The sequence below is a fragment of the Macaca thibetana genome, chromosome 20 (assembly GCF_024542745.1).
Source record: "Macaca thibetana thibetana isolate TM-01 chromosome 20, ASM2454274v1, whole genome shotgun sequence".
In the NCBI taxonomy this organism is placed as follows: domain Eukaryota; kingdom Metazoa; phylum Chordata; class Mammalia; order Primates; family Cercopithecidae; genus Macaca; species Macaca thibetana.
In genome coordinates, this window is record NC_065597.1 from 24,078,010 (window position 1) to 24,105,906 (window position 27,897).

The window sequence follows — 27,897 nt, forward strand, 5'->3', positions numbered from 1 at the left end:
TTGCTGACATTGATTACAGCTGAAGAATGTGCATAAAGACCACACTACTACTCTACCCATGCAGAACCAAAGCCAACGTGCCTTACTCAACTGATACTTAGGCCCCATCTGCATGTTTAAAGCCTTTCCCTATGAAAGCCACGCTATAGAACTGGAAAAGGCAGCTGATCCATCAGCTGCAAAGGAATCAACATAGGAACACAAGAAGCATGAAAAAGCAAACAAATATGACACCAACAAAGAAACACAATAATTCTCCAATAACTAACCCCAAAGTCAGAGAGAAATGTATGAATTTCTTGAAAAGGAATTCAAAATAATGATCTTGAGGAAGCTCAACAAGACATAAAGAGAATACAGATAAGCAAAATAATTCTTCATCTGAGTGAGAAATTCAAGAGAGATAGATATATTTAAAAAAGAACTAAACAGAAATCTTTGAAGAATTTAACGAATGAAATAAAAAATACAATTGAGAGCTTCAAGAGCAGCCTAGATCAAGCAGGAAAAAAAAAGGAATTTCTTTCTTTCTTTTTTTTTTTTTTTTTGAGACGGAGTCTCCCTCTGTCACCAAGGCTGCAGTGCAGTGGTGCCATCTCAGTGCACTGCAACTTCCACCTCCTGGGTTGAAGCGGTTCTCATGCCTCAGCCTCCTTAATATCTTGGATTACAGGTGTTTACCACCACACCTGGCTAACTTTTGTATTTTTAGTAGAGAGGAGGTTTCATCATGTTCGCTAGTCTGTTCCTGAACTCCTGACCTCTGGTGATCTGCCTGCCTCAGCCTCCCAAAGTGCTGGGATTACAGGTGTGAGCCACCGCATCCAGTCAAAAAATAAAAAGAATTTGTTAACTTGAAGACAGCACTTTTGAAATAATGCATTCAAAGGAAATAAAGAGAGAATGAAAAAGAGTGAAGAAAGTTGACAGGACTTATGGGGACATCATTAACAGATACACTATGAGATTTTCAGAGGGAGATAGAGAAAGGCACAGAAAGCTTATTTAATGAAATAATAGCTGAAAACTTCCCAAGTCCTAGAAGAGATATATGGACATCCAGATCAATTGGACTCAAAGAATCCCAAATAGATTCAACCCAAAGAAGTCCTCTCAGAGGCACATTGTAATCAAACTGTAAAAATTCAAAGACACCGAGTTTTAAAAGCAGTAAGAGAAAAGCATCAAATCATATATAAGGGAATCTCCATTACACTATCAACAGATTTCTCAGCAGAAACTTTGAAGCCCAGGAAAGAATGGGATGACATAGTGAATGTTCTGAAAGAAAAAAAAAAAAAAAAAAACTGTCACCGAAGAATGCTATACCCTGTCATTAAGAAATGAAAGTGAAATAAAGTATATTTCAGATAAGCGAAAGCTGAAGGAATTCATCACCACTAGACTGGCCTTACAAGAAATGGTATGGAAGTACTTCAACCAAAAGCAAAAGGATGATAATTACTTTCATCATTTTGTGTGTCATAAGAAAACATATGACAGTATAAAACTCACTGGAAGAGGTAAATTCATAATCAAATTCAGAATATACCATTACTCTAATGGTGGCATATGTCTTTCAGATCTCTAGTATGAATAACTACAGCTATAATAAACACTGTTAAGGAAAACACAATATAAAAAGATGTAAATTAAGACAAAAATTTTTTGTGTGAGTATCTGTACGGGACCAAAGTTGTTAATCAGCTTTAAAAAGTCTATTATATGTATAAGATTTTTCGTGTGAGTACCTTAGTAACCACAGAAAGAAAAATTACCTCAAATACACAAATGAGAAAGAGAAAGGAATCAAAGTTTAGCACTGCAGAAAACCACCAAAACAACAAAAGAGGAAGAAAAGAACAAAGGATATATAAATCAGAAAATAATTTTTAAAATAGCAGGAGTAAGTCTTTGCCTATCAATAATAACCTTGGGCTAGGTGTGGTGGCTCACACCTGTAATCCCAGCACTTTGGGAGGCCAAGGGGGCATGGATCACAAGGTCAAGAGACCGAGACCATCCTGGCCAACATGGTGAAACCCTGTCTCTACTAAACATACAAAAATTAGCTGGGCGTGGTAGCACGTGCCTGTGATCCCAGCTACTCAAGAGGCTGAGGCAGGAGAATCGCTAGAGCCCGGAAGGTGGAGGTTGCAGTGAGCTGGGATTGTGCCACTGCACTCCAGCCTGGCAACAGAGCGAGACTCCTCCTCTAATAATAATAATAATAATAACCTTGAATGTAAATAGATTAAATTTTCCAGTTAAAGATATAAAGTGGCTGAATGGATTTAGAAAATAAAACCTGCAACACCATCCAACTACATGGTGCCTGCAGGAGACTCACTTAACATGCAAGGTCACACAAAGACTAATGTGGAGGGATGGAAAAAGTTATCCCATGCAAATGGAAACCAAAGGAGAACACGAGTAGCTATACTTAGATAACACAGACTTTAAGTCAAAACTGCAAAAAGGAAGTCATTATATAACAATTAATATAACAATTTTAAATATATACGCAACTAACACCAGAACACCCAAATACATAAAGCAAATATTATTAGATCTATACGGAGAAATAGACTGCAATACAACAATAATAGGGGATTTCAGCACTCCACTTTTGGCAATGGACCAATCATCCAGAAAATCAGCAACATTAAACTGCAAAATAGACCAAATGGACCTAACAGACATTGACAGAATATTCCCCCAAAACACAGCAGAATACACATTTTTCCTCAATAACGCATGAAACACGCTCCCAATCAGGCTAAAGGCTTGCTATTGTTCCCACACAGCTAAGTGCCCAGGTTCATCCTAATCGAGCTGAGCACTAGTCACTGGGTTCCACGGTGACCCACGGCTTCTAATAGAGCTATAACACTCACCGCATGGCCCAAGGTTCCATTCCTTGGAATCCATGAGGCGGAGAACCCCAGGTCAGAGAACTGGAGGTTTGCCACCATGTTGGAAACGGCCCACCACCATTTTGGAAGCTAGCGGCCACCATCTGGGGAGCTCTGGAATCAAGGACCCCCAGTGTAACAGTATCACTTTGGGGGGTTTAGGGAGGCAGGCTTTGAAGTACTATGCAGTTTTATTTTCCTTGTCTCTCACAATATATCCATGTGTGTTGTCCTCTGAAGTGTGTTTAAGTGGCATTAATTAGATTCGACAACTAGGAGGGGACAACATATATGCCTTCATACTCTCAACTTCTAAATGGCTCTGATTTGTTAAATGACATGAATTTTATGTATGTATGTATGCATGTATGTATTCATTTATTTTTGAGATGGAGTCTCGCTCTGTTGCCCGGGCTGGAGTGCAGTGGCACAATCTCAGCTCACTGCAACCTCCACCTCCTGGGTTCAAGCAATTCTCCTGCCTCAGCCTCCCGAGTAGCTGGGACTACAGGCATGTGCCACTATGCCAGCTAATTTTTTGTATTTTTAGTAGAGACAGGGTTTTACCATGTTGGCCAGGCTGGTCTTGAACTCCTGGCCTCAGGTGATCCACCCACATTGGCCTCCCAAAGTGCTGGGATTACAGGTGTGAGCCATCGCACCTAGCCATGAATTTTAATCTAGTTTCTTCAGCAAAGTGTTAGCCAGTAAAATGTTCTTAAGGCCAAGAAGATAACTACATTGTTTTCAGTGTTTAAATCCAAAGGATTCTCTCCGTTGTTGGAACAGTATTTATTAGTAGATACATTGATATTTTAGTTTACATATTCAGAGAAGCAGGCTAAAAAAACAAACAGAGATGGCTCTCTGATTGTCCGTGTTCTTGACGTTTACAGGGGCACTGCGCTTAAAAATCAGCTTGCTTGAAAGGAGCAAGGCCCCAACTATGCGAATAAGTAAAAGCCGAACTGTCTATGCCATACTTGAGCTGGAACACTATCAATATTCAGTTTCTTCAACAAACTCCAGAAAAAATTCTAAATGTTTTATTGCCTTACTAATAAATAACAAAACAAAAACTAATGAATATTAGTAAGATAATGTTATTTATTGCTTTACTAATAAATAACAAAATAAAAACTTTGTTCCAACTCCACGCATTCCAAAATAGTGAAGTTTGATCCATGAGTGACCACAGCCATGGCCCCTCCATTAGCTTTTGATACTTTACTTGGAAGCAAGTTACTATTACAGAACATTAGGCTGCAAAAAAGAAACCACAAAAAATTTAAACAAGTGATACTCTTTTTAGCATCCGTGAAATAGTCCAATATATCTGAAAATGAAAAAGAATTGTTTTGAAATTATCTCCACGGTGACTTTGTTATTCTCAAAAGTACATATATTATATTACCTCTGCATATAACCTTTTTTTGAGGGGCGGGCTGGGGAGACCTAACAGAGCGAGCTGATGACTATGGCAGGTTTAAATAAGACCTTGCTCCAAGCGTGGCGTCGTCTTACTGCTTCTGCTTGCGGCGTTCGACTCTGCTTTCTGCTGATCCACCGCTTTTCCATGTCCTGGGTGAAACATTTGCTTTTACGATTACATCTCAACCATGTTGCTGCTTAGGACTGAATGTGAAACTGACCCCTCTCCTACTTTATCTTCTTTTTCCTGTGCTGTAACGAGAAATTTAGTGACTTCAGAAAATGTAGAGCCCATGCTGCAATAAAAATGTGGCAGAGTCAATGAATCTGAATTATGACAAAACAATAATCAACCATTAAGACTCCCCTCAGTAACTTTTTCCTTGGTAGATGAAACTAGTCTCTAAAAACCAACAAGCAAACAACAAAAAATAAATAAATAAAAAACTTTTCTTTTTAAAAAGTGAGCCCACCAAAATTAAGATTTTAATTTTGGGAAGTCATCACTTCAGCAAACTATGCTTTAGGAATTTTTTACTCTATATTGTCTTATTTCAGCTCATGGAAATTTTAGTTTTGTTATATTTTAGAGTCAATACTATTAAAGAACTGCAAGCTGGTATCAAATTTTTTGCACCTTCTTTTTGGTAACATGAGATACATATATCTATATACATGTTGGCCAGGCTGGACTCAAACTCCTGACCTCAAGCAATCCACCCACCTTGGCGTCCCAAAGTGCTGGGATTACAGGTGTGAGCCACCACAGCTGGCCACATGTGATATATTTTATTTTTTTATTTTTTGAGACAGAGTCTCGCTCTGCCACCTAGGCTGAAGTACAGTGGCGTGATCTCAGCTCACAGCAAATTCCACCTCCTGGGTTCAAGCCATTCTTGTGCCTCAGTCACTCGAGTAGCTGGGATTACAGGTACGCACCACCATGCCCAGCTAATTTTTCTCTTTTTAGTACAGACGGGGTTTTGCCATGTTGGCCAGGCTGGTCTTGAACTCCTGACCTCAAGTGATCCACCCGCCTTGGGCTCCCAATGTGTTGGGATTACAGGCATGAGCCACTGTGCCCGGTCAATGCCATTTATTTTTAAAGAAACTCACAGCCAAGATGTGGTATATTTTAAAAGCATTTAAATCACTATTCTGTTACAAGATATGTGCTTAACTAGTAAGAACTCTTCAGAGTTAAAGTTCCCTAACTACCAAAATACCAAGTATTTCTCGGACATCCTACTTTCCTGAAATTTAGGGAAGTCAGTCATGAGGATTTTGTTGAACAGCCAAAGAAATTAAAATAGAGTCATGAACAGTAGTAAGGCCAGTAGTATTTATCCCAAATTCAGTATCGGATTTCTTTTTACCTTCAGAGGACATGCGGATTGGAACAAATGAAATCACTAACAGTTCTTTCACGTTTAGAGGTTTAGCGATCATGGTTATTCTCGGGCAGATAAAAAGGAAAAAAAAAAAACCAGAGGCTTAGTGAATCGTCAGAACCCTTGTGTGATGCTGAAAATAAGAAACTATATTATGTTTTCAAGCTAGCTCTCCTCAAGTTTTAGTAAGTGGTGAAACTGGTTGGGCATGGGGGCTCATGCCTGTCATCCCAGCGCTTTGGGAGGCCAAGGCAGGTGGATCACTTGAGTCCAGGAGTTTGAGAGCAACCTGGGCAACATGGCAAAACTCATCTCTTAAAAAAAAAAATTAGCTGGGCCTGGTGGTGTGTGCCTGTAGTCCCAGCTAAGAAGGCTATGGGAGGAGGATCGCTTGAACGCTGGAGGCTAAGGCTGCAGTGAGCTGTGATGGTACCACTGCACTCCGGCCTAGGTAACAGAGTGAGACCCTGTCTCATAAAATAAGTACAGAAACTGTTTCTTTTTTTTTTTTTTTAATTGTTTTGAGACGGACTCTTGCTCTGTCGCCCAAGCTGGAGTGCAGTGTTGGGATCTCAGCTCACTGCAACCTCTGCCTCCCCAGGTTCAAGCAACTTTCCTGCCTCATCCCCACAAGTAGCTGGGATTACAGGCATGTGCCACCACACCTGGCTAATTTTTGTATTTTTAGTAGAGACAGGGTTTTGCCATGTTGGCCAGGCTGGTCTTGAACTCCTGACCTCAAGTGATCCACCCACCTCAGCCTCCCAAAGTGCTGGGACTATAGGCATGAGCCATCATGCCCGGCCAACTGTTTCATTTTAAAAGAAACACAGGGGAGGAAGATTTGTAGTTTAAGCTAAACAAGAGAGAAAAGCCACTTTGATATATACATATGAAGCACAGATTGCCAGTGCTTGCTAAGTTGTATCCCACATCGTATTGGCTGCCTCTTCATATTTACACCCGTTCAGCCCAAGCAGTGAGTGTGGAAAAGTGAATTGTTAAACATTAGAGAACTCTGAATATTGGCATTAAATGTAAATACATTAACTTAACATCTTCGACTTATCCTGAAAACCTTGCCAAACCGATAATGCACATTCTCCTGAAGACAGGAAAAGAGAACGCCCACAACTCTTCCTGTCACTCAGGGTCCTGGCTGAATGGACCCTCCTGTTATTCTGACTCTTCTCAGAGAAAAGCAGACTTGGCAGGGTGTGGTGGCTCACACCTGTAATCCCAGCACTTTGGGAGGCCGAGGCGGGTGGATCGCTAAAGGTCAGGAGTTCAAGACCAGCCTAGCCAACCTGGTGAAACCCCGTCTCTACTAAAAATACAAAAATTAGTTGGACATGGTGGCGGGCACCTGTAATCTCAGCTACTCAGGAGGCTGAGGCAGGAGAATCACTTGATATCACTTGAACCCAGGAAGGGGAGGTTGCAGTGAGTTGAGATTGCGCCACAGCACTCCAGCCTGCGTGACAGAGGGAGACTCAGTCTCAAAAAAAAAAAAAAAACAGACTTATGGTTGCTTCTTAGCTTCTTTCTAGAAGGGACCTAGGCACGTGCCACCAGGAGACCCTAGAGGACCAGCACAAAATGGAAAGCACATGTGCCTTCTGGGATGCGGCAAGCTGGGCGTTCTCCCAGCTCCCTTCACACTTGTACCAAGGCACCTGCTTGATCTGTAAGTAAAGCTGTCAGAGAAGCTGCAGCAAAGGCGGTGGGCTCCAGATTCCTAATTCCCTAAAGCAGTGGTTCTCAGCTAGGGTATTTTGCCCTGAGGGGGCATGTAGGAAAGTCTGGATACGTTTTTGGTTGTCGTGACTGGGGGTGGTATTGGCATCTAATATGTCAAGGCCAGGGATGCTGCTACACATCCCGCAGTGCACATACAGGCCCCACCACAATGATTCAGCCCCAAATAGGGCCAACGTTGAAAAGCCCTGTCCTAAAGATAGTCCAGGTGATGGGGTGGCTTTCAGCATTGCTGTAAATACAGCACGCACCTGGGCCATTCAGTCCTCCCATTCAATCCTCTAAGAAGTTATGTATATTGTTTAGAATGTATTGGGGCTGGGAGTGGTGGCTCACTCTTGTAATCCCAGCACTTTAGGAGGCCAAGGCGGGTGGATCATTTGAGGTCAGGAGTTCGAGACCAGCCTGGCCTACATGGTGAAACCCTGTCTCTACTAAAAATATGAAAAGTAGCCAGGCATGGTGGTGCACACCTGTAATCCCAGCTACTTGGGAGACTGAGGCAGGAGAACTGCTTGAACCTGGGAGGCAGAGGTTGCAGTGAGTTGAGATTGTGCCAGCCTGGGCCACAGAGCAAGACCCTGTCTCAAACAAACAAACAAACAAAAAAAGTATGTGTTGATAGAGAAGGTAAGTCCCCATAGTCTTAGGTTAAAAAAAACTAAAATTTCTTTAGGGTTTTTACCATCATCATCTTTTGAAAGGTATAAACTGAAATTCACTTAGTATTTTTTTTTTAATTTTCACATTAGAAAATCCAGGATCCAGAGCAAGACTGATCAAAACCTAAAACAGAAACAACTGTCCACCATGTTGAGTCTCTATAATAACAACTTTTGCAGGCAAGTTAAATGCATTAAAATGACAGAACTATTAAAAATTTCAGACATCACTCCCTCATTTTATAGGCAAAGGCAGAAATGCTCAGTGGCAAAGTTGGGGTATTAAAAAATATACATCCTAATGGTTCTCAGCTCCTAGGAAAAAGGAAGATGGTTCTTATTTTTACTTATTGCAGTGAATACTGGATTTATCCTGAGAATGTGTCCAAGAAAATATACAGATGCTTTTTGATCTAGGAGATTGAACTTGAAAAGTTTTTTTCCCGGAACACCTCTGTATGCACAAATTTAGTACAAGAGTCAAGCCTTAATCTGCACAGTGATGGTGTTTAGACTGGTACAGTGGAAATACAGGCAAAACCGGATGAGGAAAAAGGCAAGGGAATTATTAAGATGGACTGGACCCAAGCAAGGAGCACCTTAGTTGACAAGTTGCAAAGGTAAGTTCTGAGAACCCATTCAAGAGTAAAGACCCATCATCAAATATCCAAATGCCAGCTCGCAGGCCAAAGGACTTCCATACAATTTTGAATAGTCAGTCATTCATTAGAAGGAAATTATCCAGCTTGTTATATTTGATCCGCTCAGTACATTCAGGAAAAACACAGATCTCTGTTGGAGTTCAACATACATTACCTGGTCATCTGCACCACATCCTGTGTCTGAAAATTGTTCCCATCTTACAGGAAGAAATGACATTCTTGAGCCCTCCTTCCTGCAAATATCACATGATATTTGCCACCTAGTATTTCAAACGTCCCCAACCTGTGAAATATAGTTTGAGCCTTCAGAAACCCAGGCTACAAACCTTAATACTGTCCTGAACAAAACCAACCCTCTGTTGAACAATTTCTCCTTGGGTTAGAGGAGGAAAATGATCCCTGATTCCCATGCATACATGCAGGATTAAAAGAGAATGTCTGGGAAGAGGCCTTGGATTCTTATTTTATTTATTTTTTTTAGACAGAGTCTTGTTCTGTTGCCCAGGCTGGAGTACAATGGCATGATTTCGGCTCACTGCAACCTCCGGAAACCCGGTCTCTACTAATAATACAAAAATGAGCTGGGTGTGGTGGTGGGCATCTGTAATACCAGCTACTTGAGAGGCAGGGGCATGAGAATCACTTGAATCCAGGAGGCAGAGGTTACAGTGAGCCAAGATCATTCCACTGCACCCCAGCCTGGGTGACAGAGCGAGACTCTGTCTCAAAAAAACGAAACAAACAAACAAAAAAAAACCCCTAGGCAAACAGACAAGACATTACAAAGACCACTGTGGAAGCAGATATTTACAAATACAGTCATATATTCTGTCTACTCCATCGTTTAAGAGACGGGAAATCCAGAGCTCAAGTCCAACCTACCTTAAGCAAATTCAAACTATGTCATTACAAAGCAGCTTAATGATTACTCATATCACAGAACGGTTCATCAGGACATGTTGTCTACATAGCAACATCAGTTGGCATTTAAAATATAACTCATTTACCAATGTTATTTAATTTAGATACAATTGTGGGAATATGAGTTGGGGTAAAATGAGGGTAGAGGAAGGACAGAGGGAGAAAGTAACAGCCCCTTTCCAAAAGTGTCTGGGGTTGAGGGTTTCCGAATATTAGATGCAAAGGCCAGAGGAAGCATCTGAGGTGATAATCACAGTGATCTTTTTATTTTTTTCCCAAAAAGTAATGTTTTTTTTTTTTTTCTGAGACGGAGTCTCGCTCTGTCGCCCAGGCTGGAGTGCAGTGGTGCGATTTCGGCTCACTGCAAGCTCCACCTCCCGGCTTCACACCATTCTCCTGCCTCAGCCTCCCAAGTAACTGGGACTACAGGCGCCCGCCATCACGCCCGTCTAATTTTTTGTATTTTTAGTAGAGATGGGGTTTCACCATGTTAGCCAGGATGGTCTCAATCTCCTGACCTCGTGATCCGCCCACCTCGGCCTCCCAAAGGGCTGGGATTACAGGCATGAGCCACCCCTCCCGGCCCCAAAAAGTAATTATTCTTAACCTGCTTCCCAGGCTGGATTTTGTAGCACTGTGGCTAAAACTTCCAGACACAGAGATTAATATGAGGGTGCAATCTGAGGATATAGCAATCTGAACATGCAGGAAACGACAATGTATATGCATGGAAACAATCTGAGGGCGTGACACCCTGGACACACAGGGTCTCTGATGCCTCGGACATCCTGGACACAAGCTGGAGTTTCCTTTTCCTTTTTTTGAGGCGGAGTTTCGCTCTTATTGCCCAGGCTGGAGTACAATGACACAATCTCGACTCACCGCAACCTCTGCCTCCCGGGTTCAAGCGATTCTCCTGCTTCAGCCTCCTGAGTAGCTGGGATTACAGGCATGCGCCACCACGCCCGGCTAATTGTGTATTATTTTAGTAGAGACGGGGTTTCTCCACGTTGGTTAGACTGGTCTCGAACTCCCAACCTCAGGTGATCCACCCGCCTTGGCCTCTCAAAGTGCTGGGATTACAGGCGTGAGCCACCGCACTCGGCCTGGAGTTTTCTATTAAAGCAATTCTTTAGATCTTTGTTGCAAGAGCAAATGAGGCAGCAGATAGCTACCTGCTTCGTTCAAAAGATCAGGAGGCAGTTTGGTCTAAACCAGTCCAGTATACTTAGTTTGAGGCACGGGGGTGGGGCCGAAAGGGCACCTGCCAGACAGCTCTGGGCTGGCCTGGGGCCAGCATGGAGGGAAGGAGGCCCTTTGGATTCCCCACCTTCTGTGTGGCTTCTGCTGGGTGTGGACATGAGGCAGGCAGAGGCCAGGGCTGGCATGATCAATTGGCATTTTGTGAATGGCTAAGTAGCAGAAGCAGGTAACACATGAATATGGTGTTTTAGAGAATAAATCCCAACCCATTCACAGAGGTTCAGTTTTCTTCGGTTGTACTACAAAAAAAAAAAGGAGGAAAAGAAGAGGAAAAACAGACTGTCGGAGAGGAGAGAAAGAAAGAATCGGGGGTGGGTGAGAAGTGAGAGAGAAGAAAGAGAAAGGATGGCTGCATCTCACGCAGCGCTTATTCCCAGGGGTTCTCCCGTGACCGCTCAGAGGATCCTGTGGGTAGAGACCGGAATGACAACTCTGCTCACTGTGAGGGATGGCAAGAGAGGTCTTGTGAACACTTTGGTCTCCAGCATCTGGGGCCTGTTTTCCTGCTTGGCCTTTTGGGTTATCACAGGAGGTCTTGGATCCTTGGCTTGGAATTTGGATTTGTAGTTTTGCACTCCCCGTTTCTGCAGAAGCTGCAAGGCAGCAAGATAGCGAACGTTACTGGAGTCTGAAGGGCACGCCAGGTTTTTCTCAGACAGGAGGGACCAGTGCAGACAGCACTGCTCCGGATCGGCCAGCAGGGATGTCCGGGCCGCTGGGGAAGGGGAGGATGGCGTGTCGTTGACCACAGTGTGTTTGGCCAGCTCACTGGGTCTCTTTTCACCTTTCCCATCTGCTGTTTTCAAGCCATATGCACAAGCCAGACACCCATCCTTTTCCACACTCAGCACCTTCTCTTCTGACTGCAAGAAAGAGTTCTTACTCTTCTTACCCAGAACATCCAAGGCATTTGAAAGTGAAGCCTTCAGGGGTGGCAGAACTAGGAGGGCCCTGGAAGTCAGGGGGCCTGGGATGGACAGCCCTCTGTGGGCCCCTCCACTGGGGTTCCGAAGGGCCTTGCCCCTACTACTGTCCGGGATGGCCCAGTCTTCGGTGCACCAAATAAACTCCTTGATTTGCAGACTTTTTTTCTCTGTTCGAAAGTAGGTGGGAAAGCAGATGTTGCTAATCGCCCTGGAAGCGGTGCTGGGGCCCTGGGGGGCTGCCTGAGTCTGGGAGGGGCTGCTCTGATCCTTCTCTGGGCCCCCCTCCGTAGGAGGCTTGGTCTCGAGGCTCCTGTGGGCCAGGTTAAGACACACCAAGCAGTCACTGCAGGCACCTTCCCCTACCCTCGCCTTTTTTGGTAACTTCCTCGGCCAGATGCAGGCAGCTGGAGAAGTCCTTCCCCACCCTTGGACCTGCAAATAAAGCAGCATGTTACTCCCCCAGCCAAGGGGCCCAAACTGTCCCTGCTCCAATTTTGGCCACATTCCTATTTTGGCAGTCTTACGTGAAACAATATTCTTATTATTTTTTTTTTTTTTTAACTAACCCTTCCCCTACCAATAACTTTCTTAAAATTCATTCACTTAAAAAAAAATTCTTCAAAGTTTCAAAGCATGAAAAAAAAGTGTAATATCTTACTTTCACCCCTACAAAGTAATAACAGTATTTGTAATAGGATTTGTTAATCCTAAATACTAGCAATGGCATTTGTTAATATGAAAACACTAAGCAATAGTGTTTGTAAATGGCCACTTTGAGGTGCTGACTATATTTCTTTTCAAATGCACATTTAAATTCGAAGCTATTAAAATAAAACGAAAACCGCTCATACTTGGCCCACCAACAAGGATTTCAAGCACCGCCAGTCTCTGCTTCCCATACCTGGGGAACACTGTTGCTTGGAGAGGCTGGAGGGAGACCCAGGAGCAGAGGCAAGTCCTGGAACGCAGAGGAGCCCTGCATACCCAGGGACACCTACTCCCCATCCACGCCCAGAGTCCTCTGGCTGATCTTGTCACAGAGATCACGGTTAAAATAGGGTTGCGGCTGGGCGCGGTGGCTCAAGCCTATAATCCCAGCACTTTGGGAGGCTGAGACGGGCGGATCACAAGGTCAGGAGATCAAGACCATCCTGGCTAACACGGCGAAACCCTGTCTCTACTAAAAAATACAAAAAACTAGCCGGGTGAGGTGGCGGGCGCCTATAGTCCCAGCTACTCCGGAGGCTGAGGCAGGAGAATGGCGTAAACCCGGGAGGCGGAGCTTGCAGTGAGCTGAGATCCGGCCACTGCACTCCAGCCTGGGCGACAGAGCAAGACTCCGTCTCAAAAAAAAAATCGGGTTGCCAGATAAAAACACAGGATCACATTTTGGACATACTTATACTGATAAATGGGGTGTTATCTAGTAATCCTATGTTTAATCACTGGATTAGACCAAGTTTTCTTATAGTTTTATGCCCTTTTTTTTTTTTTTTTATTCTTATAGTTTTAAACATAGGATTCTATTATTGATTCTAAGAATTGTTTAAGAGCAAGCCTGCAGACCAGGTGCAGTGGCTCAGGCCTGTAATCCCTGCACTTTGGGAGGCTCAGGTGGGCAGATCACCTACGGTCAAGAGTTCAACACTAGCCTGGCCGATATGGTGAAATCCCGTCTCTACTAAAAATACAAAAATTAGCTGGGCATGGTGGGCACCTAAAATCCCAGCTACTCAGGGGGCTGAGGCAGGAGAATCACTTGAACTCAGGAGGCGGAGCTTGCAATGAGCCAAGATCGCGCCACTGCACTCCAGCCTGGACGACAGTGAAACTCTATCTCATCGCGGGGGAAAAAAAAAAGCCTGCAGAGTTCTGAGTAGGAACCATTAGGATAGAACCTCAGTTCTCTCAGGGAGTTCAGCATAGCCGTTAAGAAGTCAGGGTTCTAGAGTTCAGGAGAACTAGATCCAAGCCCTGCCTTGGCCACTTACTAGCCGGGTGATCTCGAGCATGTTACTTTGTCTTCCAGGTGACTCAGTATACTTATCCACAAAGCAAGGCTGGGAATAGTATTTGCCTCATATGGCTATTGAGAGGTTAGATGAATTAATGTATCCAAAGCACTTAGTACTGTCCTGTCCACATACTAAGTGGTCATAAATACACACAGTAGGTGCTGCTATTATCATCAGTAATATTTTACCTCGATTCCAGGGTTTCTACATGTCATTGATTCTACATTTTTTGGTAATATTAACTGTTTTCGGAAAAAAGAGGCTTGCACCAAAACACTGATGTGCAAGAGATAGAAAAGCTGTGACTCAGAAAGATACTCACTGCCTCTTCCCATCCCGTTCCAATAATAAACTCTTCGGCTTTTTCATCTTGTTCAAGCGTAATGTCACTGATATCGAGAAGACAATAAACATGATTCTTTTCACTTCTTCCATCTGGACAAGTACAAGTTGGTTCTGTTTCTTCTGTGCTTTGAATTTCATTATTTTCACCATTTTCTAAGTCAGTCTCATTTTTCTGACAGAGATCCATTACTGCGATGGTTGCTTAAAGTTTTTAACATCTTCTTGCTGTTTGAAAACATGAATGGAACTTCGTTTTTAATATTAATTTTTTTTAAAAAAAAGCAATTCAATACTCAGGTGAAATATCTTCAAGACACATTCAGGAATATGGCCAGCCGCGGTGGCTCATGCCTGTAATTCCAGGAATTACTTTGGGAAACCAAAGCAGGCAGATCACTTGAGGTCAGGAGTTTGTGACCAGTCTGGCCAACATGGTGAAACCCCATTTCTACTTAAAATATGGCGGGCGCCTGTAATCCCAGCTACTAGGGAGGCTGAGGCAGGAGAATCACTTGAACCCAGGAGGCAGAGATTGCAGCGAGCTGAGATCGGGCCACCGCACTCCAGCCTGGGTTAAGAGAGTGAGATTCCGTAAAAAAAAAACAAAAAAGGAAGGGAGGGAGGGAGGGAGGGAGGGAGGGAGGAAGGAAAGAAGGAAAGAAAGAAGGAAGGAAGGAAGGAAGGAAGGAAGGAAGGAAGGAAGGAAGGAAGGAAGGAAGGAAGGAAGGAAAGAAGGAAAGAAGGAAGGTAGGTAGGTTGGTTCAGGAAGAGACTGAGAACAAGTATTACAAAACCATCCACTGCCAACCACTGGCACTATGAAAGATAAGGTAGCCAGGAGCAATGGCTCACACTTGTATTCTCAGCACTTTGGAAGGCTGAGGCTGGTGGATCACCTGAGGTCAGGAGTTTGAGGACAGCCTGGCCAGCATGGCGAAACCCCATCTCTACTAAAAATACAAAATTAGCTGGGTGTGGTGGTGCGAACCTGTAATCCCAGCTACTCAGGTGGCTGAGGCAGGAGAATCACTTGAATCTGGGAGGCGGAGGTTGCAGTGAGCCGAGATCGTGCTATTGCACTCCAGCCTGGGCTGCAGAGCAAGACTCTGTCTCAAAAAGAAGAAGATATGAAGAGACATAGGGAGAAGATGGCCATCTATAAGCCAAAGACAGCAGCCTGGAACAGAGCCTCCTCTCACAGCCCTCAGAAGGAACAAACCCCGCCAACACTTTGATTTTGGACTTTGCGAATCCAGACCTATGAGGTAATACATTTCTGTGGCTTAAGCCACTCAGTCTGTAGTACATTGTCATGATGCCCCTAGCAAAGTAAAATAGTAGGTGATGGTGATAATGATGGTGATAACCCTATCTACCATTAATGGATGTTTTTCTGGAAAATGCACTTGGCATTTAGAATCTAGACAAAGGGTCTGCAAAGTTGTAAACCTGATCAGAGCCAAAGAGCTGAACAGTTCCAGGCCTATTTATTGGCTGTGTCTCTGGAGCAATGACTTACTTTTCTGGGTCTGTTTGCCCATCTATAAAAAGGGCAAAAGTGGCTGGGCGCAGTGGCTCATGCCTGTAATCCCAGCAGTTTGGGAGGCTGAGCTGGGCAGATCATTTGAGGTTAGGTGTTTGAGACCAGCCTGACCAACATGTGAAACCCTGTCTCTACTAAAAATACAAAAAAGTTAGCCAGGTGTGGTGGTGCACACCTGTAGCCCTGGCTACTCAGGAGGCTGCGGCAGGAGAAATGCTTGACCTTGGGAAGCAGAGGTTGCAGTGAGCCAAGATTGCGCCACTGCACTCCAGCCTGGGCGACAAAGTAAGAATCTATCTCAAAAAGAAAAAAAAAAAGGGCAAAAGCATAATACCTTCCTACAGATAGGAGCTCTTCCTGTGGACCCCACAGGCTGCAGAAATTAACTGGAATACGTGAGCAGTGACCACCAACGCTCTGGTTTGAGTGCTGATAAGCACCCATTGTCTTCTCAAGAAGTTCCTTGCTTGTGCTGAGAGAGAAGCCACAGGGGACACCCACTCCTTGCTTTCTCTCAGCCAAACATGACCCATGCCAGAAAACTAGTTTTTTTCTTTTTCTGTTTAGGAAGAGATCAGTACTTCTTATAACAAATCTGTTTAATTACCATTTTGACTTTTTCACATAGGCTTACAGTAGTTTTTTTGGTTTTTTGTTTTGTTTTGTTTTGTTTCTTTGAGACAGAGTCTCACTCTGTTTCCCATGCTGGAGTGCAGTGGTGTGATTTTAGCTCACTGACAAAATGTACAGGAGTAAATTTTGTATAATTTTAGGTTGGAAGTTGTACCTCCGCCTCTCAGGTTCAAGCAATTCTCCTGCCTCAGCCTCCCGTGTAGCTGGAATTACAGGTGTGAGTCACCGTGCCTGGCCAACACTACATTTTTATAAGCACTTTACTTATGTTATGATGGTTCATGAGGAACTGTATGGATTCCTTGTGACTCAAAGCTAAGAATCATCCCTGAGTCAATTAACACAGTATTATTAGTCAAAAGGTCAGATTACTGCATACCGGATCACCAGATGCACCTTCAGAACCCTGGTGTACTTCAGGCAGAATCAAGACGCTCCGCTACTAAAAGAGAATGCTGGTGGTCTTTTCCTAATTAAAAAGAAATTCAGTTAGTGGATAGAAAAGCTGTATTTTAAGTTTCCCTTCTCAAAACTTACTACCAAGTTGTTGTGTGTCTCCCTCCGGTCGCCCAGGCTGGAGTGCAGTGGTGTGATCTCAACTCACTGCAACCTCCGCCTCCCGGGTTCAAGCAATTCTCCTGCCTCAGCCTCCCAGGTAGCTAAGACTACAGGCGCCTGCCATCACGCCTGGCTAATTTTTTTGTAACTGTCAAGTTTTATTACCCATTCTTGTCTTCCAGCTCATGTTAGCAGATGACACACAGAAACATACAAGAATCAATAGAAGATCAAAGAAAAGAGTGGATGTGTGATTCCTTGCAATTTGTATGCAGTTTTACTTTTATGTTGGAATGCAGACATCTATATTCATATAATATTTTCTGGTAGTAAAATTATGCCTGACTTACAGATTTGACGTAAATCAAGAGCTCATGCCATCCCATTTCTTGGCTTTCACTGAACTTTACAACCTGATTCAGTTTGAGAATCACCAGGATAAAGCATACATCAAAGTCCATACTAACGTTTTCCACCACATCAAGAAAACACAAAGATCACAATGAACATGTTGCCATGGAGACGCATTTGCTGATACAACTGTAAAATTGGATTTAGAGTACAAAGCAGGAAAGCTCAAAGATGTAGGCCAGAAGGTATTAAACTCTATTATACAGGCTATTAAAGTGATTAGAACCAACATGTACAAAAGAAATAGTTGACTCAGATCCAAGCCCCCGAAGTGCATGTTTGGATAAACAAGAATAAACCCAAAGAAAAATTGATGAAAGAACTTAATATATTTGGAAATGAAATAAATGAGAGCCTAAAAAATATAGCCTATGGAAATTTACCATAATCCAGAAAATATCTTTTCTAGCAGCATTTAAAGACAGACACGAAAAGGAAACGAGCAGCCAAAGAACTGTAAAGTCGTTTATTTTCTTTTACCAATAATATGATTTGCTTCAAAATAATGTGAGGTTGAGGTTAGGGAGGGAATAATGAAACCAAAGTGCCCTTAAGTTCTGTTTGTTGTAGATGGGTATGAGGACATGGAGATTAATCGTACTATTATATTTTTATGTAAGCATGAAATGTCCCATAATAAAACTTTTAAAGCCATGACGTTATCGGAGAGCTTCAAGAAATGAAATGTGGAATAATGATAGAAGCCAGGGTACAATGAATTTTGACCTTAAGCAAACTGAAGTAAATGTGGTTTTTTGTTTGTTTGTTTGTTTCGTTTTGTTTTGTTTTGAGACACTTGCTCTGTTGCCCAGGTTGGAGTGCACTGGTGCAGTCTCAGATTACTGCAACCTCTGCCTCCTGGGTTCAAGCGATTCTCCTGTCTCAGCCTCCCGAGTAGCTAGGATTACAGGCATGTGTCACCATGCAGGGCTAATTACTTTTAGTAGATCTATTTTTAGTAGAAACGGAGTTTCACCATGTTGGCCAGGCTGGTCTTGAACTCCTGACCCCAGGTGATCCACCCACCTCAGCCTCCCAAAGAAATGTATCAATGAATGGATAACATGGTTTGTGTAATTTTAAGTTAAAGACCTCGAACAAGGACTTATTGAAAAAAAAAACACAGATGTACAAAAAAGATACATCAGATAATAGGATTTATAAAAGTGATTCAGAGGAACTCCAGAAATATTTGTCCAATTATTCTTAAGTCACAGTACACAAGGCCTTCTCACTGAATTTATTGAACGGCCAAAGGAACAGGTGTAAATGCAGAAAAGAACAGACATTACTATTTGGATCTGTGACACTATGTTGAGATCATGTAATTTGTTAATGAACTGAGAAGTACACAGACTATCAAATGCTCCTTTGTTATACATCTGACAAAGTTAACGTAGCTTTAGCACCTTAACCAATCTATAATTCAGAGTACTTACTCCTGAAATGGATAAAGACAACCATTAAGCTAGCACAGTCAACAGTAGAGGCATACCAGTTGAATACAGCAAAAGGACATGTTTTCTGTCATGTGTTGTATAAAAGTTAAAGTTGGAAAAGACGGGGAGAAATCAATGTAAACTGAGAACAATGAACATATCTCCTATTTACAAATAAGTAACACTGCCCAAAGAAAAATCTGTGTGGAAAGAGACCACCCGACCAAGAACATAAAGGAATTTCCAAAGGCCTGGTAGCTGAAAAGAAGTGAAGGGATAGCAGAAGAAATGACCATGCCATGCAGTACAGAAAGGGCCTTTGAATTTCTTTATATATATATTTTTTGAGATGGGGTCTCACTATATTGACCAGGCTGGTCTCAAACTCCTGGCCTCAAGCGATCCTCTCATTTTGGCTTCCCAAAGTGCTGGGATTACAGATGTGAGCCTAGCCTTTCTTTGCATATATATATATAAATATACACACACACACACACACATATATATACACACACACACACATATATATACACTTTTTTTTTTTTTAGACCAAGTCTCGCTCTGTCACCCAGGCTGAAGTGCAATGGCATGATTCTGCCTCACTGCAACCTCTGCCTCCTGGGTTCAAGTGATTCTCATGCCTCAGCCTCCCAAGCAGCTGGGATTTCAGGCACATGCCACCATGCCCGGCTAATTTTTTTTTCTTTTTTCTTTTTTGAGACAGAGTCTCGCTCTGTCGCTCAGGCTGGAGTGCAGTGGTGCAATCTTGGCTCACTGCAAGCTCCGCCTCCCGGGTTCACGCCATTCTCCTGCCTCAGCCTCCTGAGTAGCTGGGACTACAGGTGCCCGCCACCACGCCTGGCTAATTTTTTGTATTTTTAGTAGAGATGGAGTTTCACCACGTTGGCCAGGCTGGTCATGAACTCCTGACGGCAGGTGATCACCCGCCTCGGCCTCCCAAAGTGCTGGGATTTATAAACATAAGCCACCATGCCTGGCCCTTCATATTGTTTTGATAAAGAAGGTAATAATGTGGCTACTTTATTATTTTAATGAAAATAAGATTAGAAATGAATTTATTAAAAAAAAAAACAGAACTCTGATTTTGTGTTTGCTTGTTTTTGATTTATGTCTTTTTTGCCCCAGATAGGACTCAAGCTGCCAGGCTCTTTTTGAAGAAGGCTGCAGTGGGTACACTTTGAGTTAGGAGGAGTACTATCCATCAGTCTTGACTTCCTAGCATTAGTCAAGACAGGCAAGGATGAACTGCAACAACATGCAGCCCTATTTCTTTTCCAGTGGTTAAAAAAACATAGGCTTCTTTCTAACTCATGCTGTAGATTCATTGTATGATGTCTGGGACTCTGTTCCACATTGTCCTCACTCCTGAATGTGAACTGACGGAGGCTGTGCCATCGGAAACCACAGCCCACTGTGATGCCGAGTGTGATGGCAAACATGGCTCTTAGATGTTTCTTCCTGGAAGTCACTCATTTGACTTCAGTTCATATGTCATTAGCCTGGAGTAAATCACGGACATTGCCTAACTTTAAGGAGAAGCAGGGCTAATACTTCCTTCTACATCTCCAGGAGGAGTAAGAAGCCAGATTTTGGTGACTTCACAGAGCCTTGTGACTAGCCTGGTCAACAGACTGTGAGTGGAACTGATGTGTGTCACTTCCTGGATGAGGCAGTGAATAGGTAACATCCTCCTTCAGTTCTCTCTTATCTTCCCACGATGACCTTGGGGGTCACATGTTGAGTTAGCAGCACCACAGAATGGAAGAAGCCTAGATTTTGAGTCACAGCTTTGAGAAATGCCCCCATAAACCCTCATCAGACTGTGCATGGATGAGAAAAAGCTTAATGACTCCAGCCATGAGATTTGAGGAACTGCTTGTTGCTATACCACAGTCTGTCCTATACAGGTAAGTAAAGTTACTGAGATTGTGTCAGAGCTGAGATTACAAGGCCAGGTGGGACTCTGACTGTGAGGGGTTGTTCATGTCATGATTATATCTGATGCAAAAAAAAAGAAAAAAGAAAAAAGAAAAGCAACTAGCTATAACATACTTTTTATTTACTATTTTTTTTATTTTTATTGAGATGGAGTTTTACTCTTGTTGCCCAGGCTGGAGTGCAAGTGTGCAATCTTGGCTCACTGCAACCTCTGCCTCTGGGTTCAAGTGATTCTCCTGCCTCACCCTCCTAAGCAGCTGGGATTACACACATGTGCCATCATGGCAGGCTAATTTTGTATTTTTAGTAGAGATGGGGTTTCTTCATGTTGGTCAGGCTGGTTTCGAACTCCTGACCTCAGGTGATCTACCCGTCTCAGCCTCCGAAAGTGCTGGGATTACAGGAATGAGCCACCGCGCCCATCCTACTTCTTATTTTTTTATTTCTATGTTTTTGAGACAGAGTCTCACTCTCTTGCCCAGGCTGGAGTGCAATGGCATGATCTCGGCTCACTGCAACCTCTGACTCCCAGGTTCAAGCAATTCTCATGCCTCAGTCTCCTGAGTAGCTGTGATTACAGGCATGTGCCACCATGCCTGGCTAATTTTTGTATATTTTTGTAGAAACGGGGTTTTGGCATGTTGGCCAGGTCGATCTCAAACTCCTGACGTCAAGTGATCCGTCTGCCTCAGCCTCCCAAAGTGCCCAGCCAATTATAACATACTTTAAAAAATAACTGAAGAGTTACATACTAAAGGGAACTAGCTAAATAGATTATTTAGTCCTCTAAATTATAGCTACCATATAGGAAGTCACATGATGCTAGCAGAAAAGGACTAGTTTCAGGTGAAAAAGGAAAATATAGTTGCTGTTTCACAATAGGAAAATATAAAACATAAACTATTTTACCACTATAGAAGGGAACAGATATCTGTAGTTATTACGCTGTGTAAAGCCAGATTGGTATGTACCATAAATTCAGGCTAAAAGGTGACTATTAGAGATTGAAAGTCTCAGGAATACAAGTTCCATGTCTTTGGAGGACTAAAAATATGCTTAATTCAAAGATACAACTCTGATTAGAGGCAGAATAGTATATAAAGTTAATTTATGATCATGGAGAGAAAAATGGGTAAAAATACCTGTTGCAATAAGCTCTTCTAGAATGTTCCTGAAAGATAATGTGGTAGGGAGAATTCTACAAATTCTCTCCCCTCAAGATTTCCCACCCTAATCCCTGGGTGAACAGGATGAAATATAACATCCACAAATATTTTATATTACACGGTAAAAGGGACTTTGCAGATGTAATTATGGTTATTAACCAGTTGACGTGAAGATAGGAGATTATTTTGGATAATCCGGGTAAGCCTAATCAAATAACATAGTCTTCTAAAACAAACTTGTCTTAGCTAGCAGCAGCAGAAGTCAGAGATACAAAGCACAAGAGGAATTCAATGCATTGTTTCTGGCTTTGATGAAGTTGGGGGGTCACATCCCAAGGAATGTGGATGGCATTTAGGAGCTGAGAGAAGACCCTGGTTTACAATGAGGAATTAAACATGGATCTCAGTTGCACAACTTTAAGAAACTGAATTCAACCAACAGTCTGAATGATCTTGGAAGTGGGTTCATCCAATAAGAGTCCAGACTGGATGACTTAGGAGATCGTAAACAGATAACACAACAACAATAGAAAACTAATACAATAATAATTCAGCTTAAATACTTCTGCTTAAGTACTTTCAATGACTGAGTGCTCATAACTTGACAAGAATTTTTTTCTTTCCATTGGAAGCTCTAAAGATTTGAATGATCTCAAATTAAGTCATCCGCAAATCTGCACATTTTGTTCCTCAGTTCTGGGTATTCTTCTCAAACACAAATCTGAAAACATCTGAAAACAGCTATTATTTTGTCAGATACAAATCTTAAGTTCCTCATTATCTTAAGAATGCAAAATTACCTGTCTCTTAAAATGTGGTGCCTGGAACTGAAAGCAATACCTCAAAAGTGGTCTGACTAGAAATGTCTGCTTTGAAATCTGACTCCTTTTGATCTGAAATCTACATCTATTAATTAAACAAAGTTATTATATTTTTTAAAAAGTATAACCCAATCTTTTTTATTTCCTTTTTTTTTTTTTTTTTTTTTTTTTTTTGACAGAGTCTCACTCTGTCACCAGGCTGGAATGCAGTGGTATGATCTCGGCTCCCTGCAACCTCCGCCTCTTGGGTTCATGCAGTTCTCCTGCCTCAGCCTCCTGAGTAGCTGGGACTACAGATGCGCGCCATCACACCCAGCTAATTTTTGTATTTTTAGTAGAGACAGGGCTTCATCATGTTGGCCAGGATGGTCTCGATCTCTTGACCTTGTGATCTGCCCGCCTCAGCCTCCCAAAGCGTTGGGATTATGGGCATAAGCCATTGCGCCTGGCCTTTTTTTTTTTTTTCAGACAGTCTTGGCTCTGTCACCCAGGCTGGAGTGGGGTGACACGATCTCTGCTCACTGCAACCTACTGGGTTCAAGCAATTCTCCTGCCTCAGCCTCCCAAGTAGCTGCGATTACAGGTGCCCGCTACCATGCCCAGCTAATTTTTGTATTCTTAGTAGAGACAGGGTTTTGCCATGCTGACCAGGCTGGTCTCAAACTCCTGACCTCAGGTGATCTGCCCGCCTCAGCCTCCCAAAGTGCTGGGATTACAGGCATGAGCCACCACACCCAACCCTATAACCCAATCTTAATTAACACTGAGCTCGAGGTGAACTACAACTTCTAGATTTTTTTTTTTTTTTTCACATGAATGGCTAAAAAGTCCTGTCTTCTTTGCTCCGTAACCATGCTGTTGATTTTCTTTTCTCCTTTTCTTTTTCTTTATTCTTTTTGTGTTAGATGTAGACTCCAAATGCATCAGATCCTTGTAAAATTTCCCCTTTTGTTTTTGGACCATCATTAAACCTGCTCAGATAGTTCACAACCTAACTCTGACTTCCCACAGTTTGACCATTCCTTCTTGCTTGATGACGTCATTAATTTGACGAGGATACCTTCTGTATCTCCATCTACATCACGAATAAAGATGTTGAGAAGGACGGGTAAAGGATACTCCCCTCTGGATATCCCTTTCACTTGGACATTTGCTAATTATTCAAGTGCTGCAAATTCACCTTCACCTTACTCCCTATGCAATGATCTGGCCTATGTTTCTAAATCTTTTCTACAGGATTCTAGATCCATCCATTTAGATAGTTTTTTTTTGTTTTTTTTTTTTAGAGGAACTTACCAAGAGTTATAGAAGTTGATCTCTTTCTCTCTCTCTCTTTTTAAAACACCTATTGTCTAGATCAGGGATAAAGAATACATTCTGGCGGAGTGCGGTGGCTCACACCAGTACTTTGGGAGGCCGAGGCCAGTGGATCACTTGATGTCAGGAGTTCAAGACCAGCCTGGCTAATATGATGAAACCCCATCTCTACTGAAAATACAAAAATTAGCCAGGAATGGTGGCTCATCCCTGTAGTCCCAGCTACTCTGGAGGCAGAGGCAGAAGAATCGCTTGAACGTGAGAGGCGGAGGTTGCAGTGAGCCGAGATCGCACCACTACACTCCAGCTTGGCTAACAGGGTGAGACTGTCTCAAAAAAAAAAAAAAATTCTGAAATGTCACCTCCAAACGAGTAGTGGCTACCTAGAGCGTTGTATTGAGAAGGATCTTACGATTTGACTACAGCAGGAAAAATTTCTGGGGTTGATTAATTATGTCTACCAGAAAATAAAGAGTGCCACATGTTTGCCAGTCTGTCTATACAATCAGATTACAAATATCTTACTGTAGATTCCTATACCTGGTTGACAGATTCCTAATTCACTAAGGGCGGGGAAATGTTGATGGACCAGAAGAAACCAAGGCCCAGGGTATTAAGTCAAACAAAACTGTTTATATCAAAAGCAGATAGATGGAAATCTTTCAAAACTCCTTATCAGCTTGCCCCAGCTTCTTATTGGCTCTGCACTGTGCCACACACCCTCATCTTCCTAGAAGCTATAGATTTAAAGGAATCTTAAATTCCAACCAGAGAAAGATGAGTTTCTGGCAGCCTCATTTGGAGTTTGAATGAACATTCCTGTGGGTCAGGTCTTTAACGACCTATGTTGAATGAAGGAATAATCATTAGAAATACTGTTAGCCATGGTGGAAGTTAAGTTTCTTAATACAAGACCAATCTTCACTTGTATGAACCAGTTAAATAGGTCCTGAAGACTGACCTGGGCATCCTGATCATGAACAACATAGTTTCTACAGGAAAATGAGGTGGGAGTCGCATTTAGAAACACACTGGAAGAAACCGAAACTTTGTCTCAAAGTTAAGCACCTGCGCCACCCAATTTGCACAATTTGTTTATATTTTCAAGAGCATAAATTTTATCCTCCTTGTTAATTATATATGCCTTCTGCTTATCATATGCCTACAGGTCACAGGAACCTCAAGTATTTCACAGAATGATGCCAAGGAGCGCAGTTTCTACACCATCCCTCCGGATCAGACCACATCTATTCCAATCCCAGTCTCAAACACTTCCCCTTTTTCAACTCCCATTAATGAATTCACTAAGTACCTAGCACTGAGAATAAAAAATTAAAGCAGCACCCGTCTTCTCTGCTCTTACACAGCTTACAGCCCACAGCAAAGCACAAGTCAGCAAACTCACGCGCTCCACCTGCCACCCCTAAAACCCAGGCTCATCACGCTCGGCTCCACCTCTTCATCTAGCTCCGCCCCTTCCTGCAGGCCCCACCCCTTTCCCATCAGGCTCCTCCCCTCATTCCATGAGCCTTTTTTCCTCATTCCATGAGCCTTTTTTCCTCATTCCATGAGCCTTTTTTCCTCATCCAGCTCTTCCCCTTCCTCCGCCAGTTCCTACCGTGCCACAAAGACGCCAGCCCTTCTTTCAAGCTATCCCATTCAGAAAAGCATTCTCGATTGTCCTTTCGAACTCATCCCTGTCCTCCGTCTACCCGCCCTTAAAGGGATCCGCCCTTAAGGGTCCGCCCCCAACGGCTCCTCCTCAGTCCCCGCCCACCGCCCCAGATCCCGCCCCCTCCCCAGGCCCCGTCTGCTTTGGGGCAGCCCCAGCCCTTAGTGCCTCTGCCTTTCGATTCCCCGCGTCAGAGGGTCGCTTCCTTTCGAACAAGGCAGGGCCTCTCGCTCTGTCGCCTTTGGAGTGGTCCGGGGCCTTGCCCCAGGGATGGAGAAATGGCCGCTCACACCCCACCTGTGGGGCCGAGCGGATGGAAGGCCTCGCGACAGCTAGTCCCGGCCCGTAGGCGAGGGCGACTCAGGTCGCTGCCTGCCGGGCCGTTGCCCTGAGTTACGGCCACGCTGGGGGCGGGACCGCGGCGGAAGTGACGTAGCCCAACAAAGCTAAGCACAGGCGGGGCGGCTCGTGGCACCTCCTACCCGCTCTGGAAGCTGCCGCCGGAAGGGCCAACGTATGAGGGTCTGAGAAGGTGGAGGTGGAGGCCTACCCGGGCCCTCGGGCCGGCGAGTTCCGTGGGAGCGCCCTTTTGCCTGCTAGGATGTTTAGTAGATGCCAGGGTCTCCCTCGGCTCCCTGAGGAACCGCCGTGCGCGTTTCCCATGGACACACTTCACAGGCCCAGAACGTCACGGGAGGACGCGTTGTGAACCTCAAAGAGCCCACTTACGTGACAGCGCCGGGCCGACGGACACTCGCTGAACTTCTGGCCTGGAGCAGCACAGCTCTGAAGTGGGCACTGGCATCTTTTATACACATAAAGGAAAGTGGCCCCACGTCCCTAAAGCAACAGCTTGCTGAAGAGAGATCGCAAGGCATCCTTCACTCCAGCTCGGGTCTGACTCCAAAGCCCTCTGCTTTAGAAAGTGTGACTACTTCTGCTGTAGAAAACCGGTATCTAGGCCGGGCGCGGTGGCTCATGCCTGAAATTCCAGCACTTTGGGAGGCCGAGGCGGGTGTATCACCTGAGGTCGGGAGTTCGAGACCAGCCTGGACAACATAGCGAAACCCTGTCTACTAAAAATACAAAAATTAGCCGGGTGTGGTGGCGAGCACCTGTAATCCCAGCTACTTGGGAGACTGAGGCAGGAGAATGGCTTGAACCCGGGCGGCGGAGGTTGCAGTGAATTGAGAGCATACCACTGCACTCCAGCCTGGAGAGCAAAACTCAGTCTCAAAAAAAAAAAAATCGGTATCTGAGTTCTCTAGCACCAGTGATTGGTGATTGCTCCAGTGAGACGGATTCATATATAATTCTATTCCAATTTTTTTCATACGTGTAAGCTTAGGTACCTTGTCCACATAAATAGGAAGTTGCAACTAAAAGGGGTTTTATTATAGTAGTATCTCAAGCTAGTAAGTATTAACCAAAAACATTTAAATGTTTTATCAGTTGACAATTTGTTTTGGTCTTCCTTCAGATCTATTGAAAACAGCTGGGCACCGTGGCGCACACCTGGAATCCCAGCTGAGGCAGGAGGCTCCCTCGAGCCCAGGAATTGAAGGTTGCAGTAGGCTGTGATTGTGTCACTGCACTCCAGCCTGGGAAACAGTACAAGACCTTGCAAATTAGAAAAAAGTTTCTGGAAAGTATACCAAAAGTCTTAACTTAAGATTTGCTAAATGAATATTAATTCAGCAACCTAACAGCAAGTATATGGGGGAAGTTGGAGGATCTAGAAACTGACTTCCTTCACACCAACGACTCCTGCATTTAGCAGGTAAAAGCCCAATAGCATGATTGAGTGGAAACATGAAGGGACAAGGGTTAGGCTAGTTATGTTTATAAAAAGTCAATAGAGATTGAGTCAAGATACCAGAAACTCTACTGTAGTAAGATCCCAATTTGCAAAAACAGAGAAAGGAAGCATACGGAACTGTACCTTCTCAATTTTGCTGTGAATGTAAACTTCCTCTAACACATAAAATTTATTTTAAAGAAAAAAAGCCAGGAGTGGTGGCTTGCGCCTGTAGTGCCAGTTACTCACAGGGGAGGCTAAGGCAGGAGAATCACTTGAGACCAGCCTGGG

General features: G+C 43.5%; 1 protein-coding gene across 3 annotated transcripts; it reads right to left on the reverse strand.

Annotated features, from left to right (window-relative positions):
- Nucleotides 1-4,002: 4,002 nt before the first annotated feature.
- C20H16orf46 (chromosome 20 C16orf46 homolog) lies at nt 4,003-26,685 on the reverse strand. 3 transcript variants are annotated; one of them, XR_007721916.1, is made up of 5 exons: nt 26,106-26,685; nt 16,845-16,934; nt 14,267-14,514; nt 10,623-12,361; nt 4,003-4,598 (listed from the first exon to the last, which is right to left on the reverse strand). XR_007721916.1 is itself a non-coding variant. In XM_050773218.1 (5 exons), exons 3-5 carry the CDS (start codon nt 14,474-14,476, stop codon nt 4,575-4,577), a joined length of 1,152 nt encoding a protein of 383 aa, XP_050629175.1. In that variant the 5' UTR covers nt 14,477-14,514; nt 16,845-16,934; nt 26,106-26,685; the 3' UTR covers nt 4,003-4,574. The 3 variants fall into 3 exon arrangements, 1 of the variants encoding a protein (XP_050629175.1); XR_007721917.1 differs by lacking the exon at nt 26,106-26,685 and adding an exon at nt 25,755-25,879; XM_050773218.1 differs by having other exon boundaries at nt 11,444-12,361.
- Nucleotides 26,686-27,897: the final 1,212 nt, after the last annotated feature.

Bases quoted from the DNA above. Each gene is read 5' to 3' on its own strand.
- C20H16orf46 (XM_050773218.1), bottom strand. From the start codon at position 14,476: ATGGATCTCTGTCAGAAAAATGAGACTGACTTAGAAAATGGTGAAAAT. The intron at 12,362-14,266 runs GTGAGTATCTTT...CTTTATTTGCAG, and splicing joins GAACGGGATGGGAAGAGGCA to GTCCAAGGGTGGGGAAGGAC. The intron at 4,599-11,443 runs GTGAGCAGAGTT...TTCTCGTTACAG, and splicing joins CTCTCTTGCCATCCCTCACA to CACAGGAAAAAGAAGATAAA.